The 11,940-nt window shown below is 35.9% G+C and overlaps 1 protein-coding gene across 1 annotated transcript; it reads right to left on the reverse strand.

Moving 5' to 3' along the window:
• Window positions 1-8,589: 8,589 nt before the first annotated feature.
• LOC109239417 (berberine bridge enzyme-like 13) lies at window positions 8,590-11,017 on the reverse strand. Its single transcript, XM_019405983.1, has 2 exons — window positions 10,612-11,017; window positions 8,590-10,049 (listed from the first exon to the last, which is right to left on the reverse strand). The coding sequence occupies exons 1-2, from the start codon at window positions 10,979-10,981 to the stop codon at window positions 8,758-8,760; spliced, it is 1,662 nt and encodes a 553-aa protein (XP_019261528.1). The 5' UTR covers window positions 10,982-11,017; the 3' UTR covers window positions 8,590-8,757.
• Between the last annotated feature and the right edge of the window lie 923 nt (window positions 11,018-11,940).

Raw genomic sequence — 11,940 nt, forward strand, 5'->3', positions numbered from 1 at the left:
GGTTATGGGGTTACACCAAGTATCTGCGCTCAGCCCGTTTTTATTTTCCCTGGCGCTGGATGCACTGACACACCATATCCAAGGAGATGTGCCATGGTGTATGTTGTTCACTAATGATATAGTTTTGATTAATGAGATGCGATGCAACGTTAATGGGAGACTGGAGGTATAGAGGCAGGCCCTGGAGTCTAAAGATTTCAATTTAAGTAGGACTAAGACGGAATATGTGGAATGTAAGTTCAGTGACGTGACGGGGGAAGCGGATGCGGAAGTCAGGCTTGACTCACAGGTCATCCTCAAGAGAGAAAGTTTTAAGTACTTAGGGTCAATTATCCAGGGTGATGGGGAGATCAACGAGGATGTTACGCACCGTATTGGGGTGGGGTGGATGAAAAGGAGGTTAGCGTCTGGAGTCCTGTGTGACAAGAATGTGCCACCGAAACTCAAAGGTAAGTTCTATAGAGCGGTGGTTAGACCGGCCATATTGTATGGGATTGAGTGTTGGCCAGTCAAGAATTCACATATCCAGAAGATGAAAGTAGCAGAAATGAGGATGTTGAGATGGATGTGTGGGCACACTAGGCTGGATAAGATTAGGAATGAAGATATTCGGGAGAGGGTGGGCGTGGCTCCGGTGGACGACAAGATGCGGAAAGGGCAGCTTAGATGGTTCGGACACGTGCAGAGGAGAAGCCTAGATACCCCGGTTAGGAGGTGTGAGCGGTTGGCTTTGGCAGGTACGAGAAGAGGTAGAGGGCGGCCTAAGAAGTATTGGGCCGAGGTAATCAAACAGGATATGGCGCAGCTCCAGATTTCAGAGGACATGGCTCTTGATAGGAAGGTGTGGAGGTCGAGCATTAGGGTTGTAGGTTAAGGGTAGTCGAGTGATTTTCCCCTTTGTCTCGGTTTCCCTCTTTGTACCGACGAGTATGATAGTATTTTGTCTAATCCTGCTAGCGATTTATGTTATGTTTCACACTTTTGCATAATATTTTTGTTACTGCTTTTCCATTTATTTGCTGTCTCTCACGTTGTTGATATTAATTTTTTGGGTTTTAGCGTCACAGATCTATTGTCTCTGAGCTGAGGGTCTCCCGGAAACAACCTCTCTATCCCCTCCGGGGTAGAGGTAAGGTCTGCGTACATTCTACCCTCCCCAGATCCCACTGGTGGGATTTTACTGGGTTGTTGTTGTTGTTGTTGTAGCTATAGTGACGAACATCTTTTATGATTTTTTATTGCAATTCTTTTTCAATACTAATCCAAATCTTCATCAAATGACTTCAAATTTTGTAGGTAACCTCTCTTTAGACTATTTCAAATAAATCTAAACAATACCAACTCCAATTTTCTCACAAGAATCATATTCAAAATTCAAACTCACTTTATTAAGGTTATTCAATAATGACGAGTTACTTTCTATCTAATTTTCACTATCCAAATCTTACAAAATTAATACTTTAACCACGATTTATATCGTATGTCTGCGTGCATGTGTGACTCTCTAGAATAAAAAAAGCTATAAAAGAATATAATAGAAAGAATGTAATGTTCAGCTAAAACCATCATGGTGATGAAGTTGTTGGGTCATTCATGATGATATCTAACAGAGCTGATATGACTATGGCAGGGAAAAATCTTATAATATGTAACTGATTTCATTGCATAATTTCCAGATTCTTTTGGATTTGCTTTTAATTTAAGATTGGTGCTGGGTAGATGATAAAGTGAACAGAGGAAGAAGAAGGTTTCAAAATATATATGATATTAGGCCAAAAATGCATAGATTTAATTATTGTTGCCTCACATTCTGATACTTTTAATCTTCTTTTGAGTGTTAATTATATTATCTTGTGCTTAATATTATATTTTAATTGTGTAAAAATAAAGCAGTGCGAAGATGAAAAGATTTGGAGCAAAATTGAATAAAACGCGAAAAAAAAAATAAAAGAAAATTAAAAGAATATAAAAAGGGGGACACCCTTTGGGTTTTGTTCCCAAGTGGAGACGACAAAACAAGAAAGATATATAATGCAATTGCATTCTAAATGCAAGGATGAAAGTAACGTGAAGAAATTGAACGTAAAACTCACTGTTTTCAGCGCCAAGACCAGCGCTTGGCGTTGGCCAGGATGCTGGGTGCGGGATTTTTCCTACTTCTGGAACGAGGTTATTTCGATCTTACACGATCCCAACTCGTATAAAAGGGGTTCTAAACCTAATTTGGAGGATATCTAACATACTTTGATGGAGAATTCACGTGGAGGAACACACACCACGCTTGGAGGAGGCTTTTAACTAGTTTTTCTTCTCTTCTCTTCCTTTAATTTCAGAGTTCGTTAGTTCTAGAGTATTGGGTACTACATGAACGTTGTAGTTTGAAGCTTGAATTATTCTTATTATTTTATCATATTGGTTTATTTTTCCAATCTTGCGCTTAATTATTTGATTGCTTGATCACCAATTGAATACTATTTACAATTCTAGGATTGAACTCGGGGGAGAGAATTCTAGATTGCACATAAGATTGAGTAGAGCAAGATCTTAACTCTTGGGGGGGGGGGGGGGGGAGTGGATTTGCAGTTAGGATATGAATATACCTAATCGCCTTGCTTGGTTACTATACGGGAATTATAAATGCGTTCTTGTTAATCCTAATTCCACAGAAATATAGCCGTTGTGATAGCTTGAATAGGCGAGTTGTACTTCGGGAGAAGGCTACGAGCAATATTAACCCCGTCAATCAATAAACTAGATAAATTAATTAGACAGTTTAGGGAGAAAACTCAACGGGATTGTTAGCTAACCCATAGCTCTAGAATATTTTCTCCCATTGAATTCGTGTCTAAGTTCGCCAATTTGTTTCCTTTGTTTCTTAGTTTACTACTCTAGATTGTCCTTAGTTAAATATTCATACTTCAGAATTCGCTTGAATAAATTAATTGTTTGGGTTTAATTTAGTTAATAGTTGATCACAAGTCCCTGTGGGTACGATATCTGAACTTACTATCCAATATTACTTGTCGACCACGTAAACTTGCGTGTGCGTTTTGGAGCAACAAGTTTTTGGCGCCATTGCTGGGGACATAGAAATTAACTAGTCTACTAGATTAGATTTTTACTTTTGTCTATTCAAGTTTAAATTTTAGCTTAGTTTATTATTTTATTATCTTTATTTACATGACATCTTGGAATGATAATTGGTCGAATAATGATTATTCTTATTTTGGTGATCCATGTCCATATTGTGGAGGACCACACTTGTGGCAAAATTGTAAATCTCAATCTTATGGGTGGAATATTTATAATATGTGTGGTTGTCAAGGTGACCATTGGGATGATTGTCCTAATTCTTATTATTCATCTCAGAGCTCTTATTATAATGTTTCTAATAATGTTTATGAGTTTGATAGTAGCAAGGAAGTGGAGGATATGGGATGCGTGGCTCGTATTATGGACATGATGAGGCAATTAGCCGAGCAACAGAACATGATGATAAGGCAAATAGCCGAGCAAAAAGATAAAAATCAATAGGCTATACAAAGAATTAGTGCAGCAATCATGGGAATGAAGATCGAGGCGAAAGAAGTGGCTAAAGAGAGCAAGTTCCCACAAGAAGATAATTTTGAAGAAGCAGATATAGTGAGCCAATCTTGGCTAGAGGAACAAGATCAACTAATAAAATATCATGAGTTTCTCCGTGATGGTCTTTCAAATATGACAGAACAACTGATAGACGAAAGAACTGAGCTCAGGCAAGAGATAGACCAATTTTGCTCAGATATCCATGACTTGCAGGCTCAATTGAATAAAAAGGTTGAGGCGTCTGATGCCCTACAACTAATTGTTATGGATACTGCCCAACTTATGGAGCAAAAAGAGGAATCCCAACTATTCGACCAAAATATTATTAATAATGCCCAGGTTGACAAAGTGTGAAAAAGTGAGGATGTCAAAAGTGAAGCGATTCTAGAGTTGGAGCGCATCAGATCTCATTCTAACCATTTATCAACATTGTGTTGGGTTTGTGACGTGAGAATTGATCCATTCGAGCATATGGAGGAGTCAATGGATGGGGAACAAAGTGTTTATAATCTGAAATTTTTCATGCCAAGGAGACAAAACGACATCCCTCACTTAAAGGCCAAGAAGTGCAAGATGCGATATCTATTGCTTGGTTCCTTTATTTTCACCACAGTGCCCCAGGAACATGAAATTGGGAGCACAATTCATATACTCAAAGTGGAAGAAAAAGTGATGAAGTGGTGTAAGTCATGCCGCGACGATAAATAAGGCGCTTGTTGGGAGGCAACCCAATTCTATTTTTTTCTTTTTCTTTTTCTTTTTGTTTATTTTTTTTTTTTGTGTTATTTTCATTAGTGTTATTTTAGTGTTTTGTAGGAATAAGAGCATGGAATCAAAGCCTATAGGCATGTGAAAAATCGAGCAGGTGGTTGAAACTAAGTGTGAGGTACCCGCACAAGATATCATACCTGGGAGAAGTCTGAGTATCCCGTGAGCTGCTAATGCTTCGGCCTTTGGCCTACCAGGGAGTCTCTTTTACCCTATTGTTATTTTCAGTGTGCAGTGAGGGAATTGTACAATTTTAAGTGTGGGTGAGCAGATTGTCTGAGTGATTTTCTGTGCTATCTTAGCTTAGTAGTAGTACTCATTTTTAGTATAGTACTTTTTGTTAAAAACGAAAAAAATAAAATAAAATAAAGCACAAAATTTGAACTTTTCCAACGATGGTTTTTGTGGACGACTTTCTTGAGGGATTAAGGTTCAATAAAAAAAGTTCAAAAATATTTTCTTTTTGTTTCTAGTTAGTGTTAGTTAGATAATAATCCCACTTGGTTTTTCTTTTTGCGTCGGTTCTTTTCCAAGGGATGTAACTTGAATTGGGTAAACTTTTTTATTTTTAGGATGAGATTTTTTTTGAGTAGTAAAAGAGGGAGAAGAAAAACCTTTATGACTTGTTTGATACTAGCGTATTCAGGCCCGAGCTTGAGTAGTACTTTCCTGTGAGTGCTTGAGTAATAAATCAAATAATAGACTTTCTGACACCTAAGCTCATGGTTGTGACTCTGTATATACCTTATTATTATTATTTTGTTGTTCGCTATGATCCTATATGTCTTAGAGTAGAATTGATCTATCTTGATTGAGACTTGTGCCATGTGTGGTGAGGATTTCTTACATATACTCCATATTTTGCAACTTAGTCTAGAACTTGCCCTGCATGTTATTGTAGCGAAATAAAAGTGTTGCTTTGTTTAGAAGATGATAATAGGTTTTCTTTGATATGTCTTGTGAATTTTAGCATGTTCAGATATTGTACCACTATTTAGCCCTTTGAGCTTGTAGCCTTTTATTTGGAAGTCGTATTTCTACCTTGATCCTTTTGTTGAATCCCTAGTTTTTGCACCCTGCTTCCTTGAGCACTGTTGCTTAGACCGTGATATTAATTGATAAATTTGAAGAATGTGATGGTTAAGTGAAAAATGGTGACCAATGATGGCTGAAAGGTGATGAAAAGGCCTTCTTGAAAAGAATGTGACATGAAAAAAAATTTGAAAAAAAAGAGAACGAAGAGAATTGGTTTGAAAAAAAACGAAACGTTCTTGATATGAGAGAAATAATTGTGAAACAATAGATGAAGAGAGGGCTGACAAATAAAAGTGAAGAGTAGAAAATAATGGGTGATGAAGTCTAGAAGTGCAAAGTGCTTAGGGAAGTCTAAGTCATTATTATATAATTCTCCTCCCCGTCCCTTAACCAACATTACAACCCGTTAAAGTCCTATTTGATTCTATTTGAGTATACTTAATTAGTAGAGATGTACATAATGGGCAAGCCTATGGTTCTTTGTGCATAAATGTGAATTCGTTATGAGTGTGAGAGTTGTTCTTTGATGCAAAGTCCTTAAATTATGTTCATTCTTTGATTTGAGTGTATGGACTATTTATTCTTGTGAGGCACTTGTGTCATGATAGATAGGTGATGTTATTAGCTTCTTTGACATAGTAGGTGAGCTAGCTTAAATTTGGTAAATTAGAGTCCGTCCCTGAGGTTAGGAGGTTAGAAGTTTGTTGTTTGTTTGTGACTTGTATATCTTGTACGAAGATCAGGAAGTGTATATTTGATGGTTTCAATTGCTATAGGGCCTAATGGTCAGTATCAACCAAAGTAGTGGTGTTTCTAGGCTTGATTTATTGAGAGTGGTTTTAATACTTACTCGAGGACGAGCAAGAGTTGAAGTGTGGGTTGTGATATTAGGCCAAAAATGCATATATTTAATTATTGTCGCCTCACATTCTAATACTTTTAATCGTCTTTTGAGTGTTAATTTTGTGCTTATATTATATTTCAAATGTGTAGGAATAAAGCAGTGCGAAAATAAAAAAATTTGGAGCAAAATTGAATAAAACGCAGAAGAAAAAGAAAGAAAATTAAAAGAATATAAAAAGGGGGACACCCTTTGGATTTTGTCCCCCAGGTGGAGACAACAAAACAAGAAAGATATATAATGCAATTGCATTCTAAATGCAAGGGATGAAAGCAACGTGAAGGAATTGGACGTAAAACTCATTGTTTCCAGCGCCAAGACGCTGGGTGCGGAATTTTTTCCACGTCGTCTGGGACAAGGTTATTTCGATCTTACATGATCCCAACTCGTATAAAAGGGATTTTAAACTTAATTTGGAGGATATCTAACATACTTTGAAGGAGAATTCATGTGGAGGAACACACACCACGCTTGGAGGAGGCTTCTAACTAGTTTTTCTTCTCTTCTCTTCCTTTAATTTCAGAGTTCATTAGTTCTAGAGTTTTGGGTGCTACATGAACATTGTAGTTTGAAGCTTGAATTGTTCTTATTATTTTATCATATTGGTTTATTTATTCAATCTTGCGCTTAATTGTTTGATTGCTTGATCACCAATTAAATACTATCTACGAATCTAGGATTGAACTCGGGAGAGGGAATTCTAGATTGCATATAAGATTGAGTAGAGCAAGATCTTAACTCTGAGATGGGGCGGATTTGCGGTTATGATAGGAATATACCTAATCGCCTTGCTTGGTTACTATACGGGAATTATATATGCGTTCTTTTTAATCCTAATTCCACAGAAATATAGGCATTAGGTTAGCTTGAATATGCGAGTTGTACTTCGGAAGAAGGTTACGAGCAATATTAACCCCGTCAATCAATAAACTAGATAAATTAATTAGACAGTTTAGGGAGAAAACATCAACGGGATTATTAGCTAACCCATAACTCTAGAATATTTTCTCCCATTGAATTCGTGTCTAAGTTCGACAATTTTCCTTTGTTTCTTAGTTTACTACTCTAGATTATCCTTAGTTAAATATTCATACTTTAGAATTCGCTTGAATAGATTAATTGTTTGGGTGTAATTTGGTTGATAGTTAATCACAAGTCCCTGTGGGTACGATATCTGGACTTACAATCCTATATTACTTGTCGACCACGTATACTTGCGTGTGCGTTTGGAACAACAATATACAATAATGACTAGGTCGGGTAATATCTAAGAACGTCGGCTCATTTTAGATACCATATTAGGTCCGTTGATATAGAGTGTAATTGTTCTAGAAACATTTGGAGAGTGATTTAAGATTTAAGAATTAAACTAATCAAGTAATTGGGATCTTCAAATTTCTCATCCATTATTTCAAGTGACACCTTCCAATAAGACAACTTCTACTAAACAAGATTATTCAAACCCTATATCTATATAACTATAGATATATTAGTATGTACTTAAATAAACACATATCAATCATTTTAATATATATCTAACATGTTTATTTACATTGATGGCCAAACACACATATGTTTTAGTTGCAATAAATGTAAAGTAAGACCGCATATAATAGATCTAATGTGGACATATAATTCTTCGGATTCAGGGTATAGTAAATGCATAGTACGCCGAGCTGCATGTTAATGTAAAACACATACAATGCAGTTGAAGAATTTATAGCATCCATAAAAACCAAGTCAGTGATCATATTGTCAAATTGAGAGACCCTTGTCATGATCCGCCACATCATCATGCCATGTAAGTGCCACTTGGCATATATTTTTGTCATAGGGAAAGCTTAAAAGGAAAGAAGTTAGAACTTATAGGAAAGTTCTAGAGAAATATAGAGGTTTCCTAGAAAGACCCTAGAACCCTATGGATTTGCTAGGAATGTCCTTGGAAGATTCTGGCTATGTAGAGAATTCTAGAGAGGGGTCTTACTTGTAAATAATAAGGAACTTATGTAAGAATTAATATTTACACACTAGCCCCTACGATGCTAGTATATAAAGGGGCCATTCATTTGTAAAATAATCAAGCAAAACAATCAACTTCTCTCTAATACAAAAGCTTCCTTTGACAATTCTCCTATGATCTAACATTCCTTAGCGATCCTGAGTGTCGTAAGGCTGACTTGGCATAGCAAGAACGTGAGCAAGTTGTGCAAGATCGTGAGCGAGTAGTCAAGTTCTGCACATGTACTTAGTTAACTACTAAGGACGTGACACCCTTCTAAATAATAGATTGAAACACTCCAAAACAAACAAGAGGCAAATGGTTCTTCCCACCAAGACTCTAAAAACACTAGATGTTACTATATATGGTTTGGCAACCCATTTGAACATTACACAACTTTGCAAGATGAAAACTTAAAATGCATAATAAGTATTATTTGCTAAATTAATTAGAACTAGTAGCTCTTTCTTCACTGATTCATACTCTTCCCTTTTCCATTCCTTGAAATGGGAAGTGTTGGGATACTTTGTTCATGCAAGAAGTAGTTCTCCGGATCCACCTTAGTTTTCACTTTCACTAGCCTATTGAAATTGTCCTTGAAATATTTGTTTCCCCAAATACTAGCTTGTATAAAACTAGAACTTCCATTCTTGTTCATCCCTAAATCAAGATCTCTATAATTCACATAAGCTTGTCTAGGAAACATAGAAGCATAAGGGGTCATGTAATTATAAAGTCTTCTGATCCAATCAAAATGTTTTGTGGCTAATTCTTTATCAGGGTCATTCCAAAGTGTTAAGTATTGAACCATGTAAATGACACCTTTTCTATGAGGAAAAGGGGTTTCAGATTCTGAGATTTTAGCCATCATTCCACCATATGGATTCCATATCATTAACGGCGAGTCTTCTTCCAATAGCCTTTTCCATAACCCTTCAAGACCATCTTCAGGAATTGGCTCTTTCATAAAATCTGATTTTGCTTTGAAGTAATTCTTGAACAAAGATTTCCCTTGAAGGAGTACTTCTGGTGGGGTGTTACTTGGATAACCAGCTATGTACAAGATGGACTTAATCCAACTCATTTCTGCACAATCTTTTTGTGTCAATCCTAGTTCAGGAAAATTCTCATTCATTATTTCTAAAAGTCTGTCACTTCTACCAAGAAATAATGAATTATAAGCCATTTGGATAGTCTTTTCACCTTTTCTATCTTTCTTGTCAACCACATTCATGATCACCCTAATGAAGAGATCTTCATCAATCTTGTCAGCAACTTGTTGCCATTTGTAAATAATCTTTGTCCCATTTTGTTCTAGTGTTTTTGGGACAGTAAAAACTGTTACAATTGATGGAACAGGGACTAACCTTAACTTCCAAGAAAGTATAATCCCAAAACTAGCTCCTCCACCTCCTCTAATTGCCCAAAACAAATCTTCCCCCATACTCTGCCTATCATGAATTCTACCATTTGCATCAACAATTCTAGCATCCTCAACATTATCTGCTCCTAACCCATATTTCCTCATCATAGTACCATATGCTCCACCTGTTATGTGTCCACCAATTCCCAAACTAGTACATAGACCAGCTGGAAATCCATGAGTCTTGCTTTTTTCAGAAATCCTATAGTATACTTCACCAACAGTTGCCCCAGCTTGAGCCCAAACAAAGTTGTCCTCTATGTTCACCTCGATTCCTCGGAGTTTTGAGAGATCAAGAATAATGAAAGGAGACCCCATTTCAGAAATGTAAGAGAGACCTGTTTTCAAAAATAGAATAAAACAAAGTAAGAATATTGAGTTAAAAGATGATCGTTCAAGACATGTTCGTTTAAATTTAGATTCAAGTTTAAATAAAAGTGAAAATACCAAGTCGTCTAATTTATACATGAAACCTTCAAACTCATTTTCGCCTTTCTATGTGGGATAATCCCACTTTATATATTCAGGGTGGGAGCTAGACTTTAGGTTACTGGTTCGACCGAATCTAGTAGTTTTAATCTAAATCTTGTATTTGTCTTAAGAAATTTATTAAATACATGCAAATTATTGATTTAGAATGCAACAACTTTACTGAATGCATAAGCTTCAAATCCACACTCTGCAACTAGAGGCGAAGCTAGAATTTAAACTTTATGGGTTCTAAATTCTAAGATAGCAACATTAGGTGTTAGTAATTGGATTCTGAATTTAACTTTTGTACATATTCAGTAAATTTCTTAATACAATATATAGGATTTGCAATTACTGGGTTCGGTCGAACCCATACTTCGGCTTCTAGCTCCGCCCCTACCTCAGCATATATTACAAAATCTAACGTACCTTCGTAATCATGGCCTCCACTTCTAACTCTAAGCTGAAGACCAAGCTGTTTTGAGCAAATGACAGCAGCTTGGACATGGGATTCTGCCATTGGTGTAAAAATAAGCTGTGGTTTAGGAACAGAAGGCACTAACAATCTGAGATTTTGTGCTGTGGATTGTAAGATTGTGGTGAAAGAAGCATTGGTTGGGGTGACGAAAGCTGCGGAAAAAGGGACACAGTAATCAGAATTCTGGCAAACACATTGGTAGAACTTTTCGTTGGTTGTATCTGAAAGAACATTTGATGAAAATGGCAATAAGACTACTAACAATGAAAGAAAAACAGAGTTTAAGGATGTCATAGTTGAGGTTCTTGAATGCTTTAGCATTGTGCTTTGGATTGGTTATGAAAATTTGAGGAGGGTGATGGTATTTATATATTGATCAAGTAAAGTTAATGTGCGATGATGACTCTATGACATAATGCAAATGTCAGGTTTCAAGGTTTGAATAATGTATTCTAGGTGATCAGGATTTAAGAATGAATGCTACCAAGTAATTGAAGATGAATTTGTATTATATACACTGGTAGCGTAAATATTGTTTTTATATGATTAGTGAATTTTAACATGTGATTATAAGTTAATTACCATTTTTTAACCAGATTACTAGTACTAATATTTATCAAAAAGATTACATGTAATTACCTATATATATATATATATATATATATATATATATATTGCATGTAAAATCATGGTCTAAATGTGATATAAGAAGAAGAAATGAACTAAAAGAAATAGGAAGAAAAGGGGATGTTTGTGTATATTGTTCCGAGTAGCTGTTTTGGGAACAATATTAACTTCTGAAGATGTTTAGGAATGTCCCACGAAGCTCACAGTTCAAATAGGATTTGAAAAGATGCTAATTATAAATTATGTATAATAATTAGAAGTTATCTTATACAAATTACAGACAGTACATACGAGACAGGACACCTACAAGAACAAAAAACAAAGCATGGCGTTCAAGATCGAGAAGCTCAGACTTAAAGTAAGAGCCACCATTTCTTGCTACTCAAAGAAAGAGAAAACAGGAAGAGGATTTCACTTTAAGCAAATAAACAAATAGATAAAGAGATAGAGGAACAAATTAAGATATGTTTATCACCGCTAAAGATTGTGATGGAATGGATAGGATCCCTCCACCTTTATACAAGTATTGGACACTCATTAGAAAAAAACATGTTTATCATTTTATTGTTCTAATTGGCATCATTTTAATCTTATTATTGTTATGAAATCATGAATTGGTGCCTTCTACGCGTTTCCTTTCTACAATGATCTTA

Source organism: Nicotiana attenuata, unplaced genomic scaffold (genome assembly GCF_001879085.1).
Source record: "Nicotiana attenuata strain UT unplaced genomic scaffold, NIATTr2, whole genome shotgun sequence".
Taxonomy (NCBI): Eukaryota; Viridiplantae; Streptophyta; class Magnoliopsida; order Solanales; family Solanaceae; genus Nicotiana; species Nicotiana attenuata.

What these genes read in the sequence shown, in the direction of transcription:
- LOC109239417 (XM_019405983.1), bottom strand. Translation starts at nt 10,981, where the DNA reads ATGCTAAAGCATTCAAGAACCTCAACTATGACATCCTTAAACTCTGTT. An exon ending in TGGAGGCCATGATTACGAAG is followed by an intron (nt 10,050 to 10,611) that starts GTACGTTAGATT and finishes TTTTGAAAACAG; the next exon opens with GTCTCTCTTACATTTCTGAA.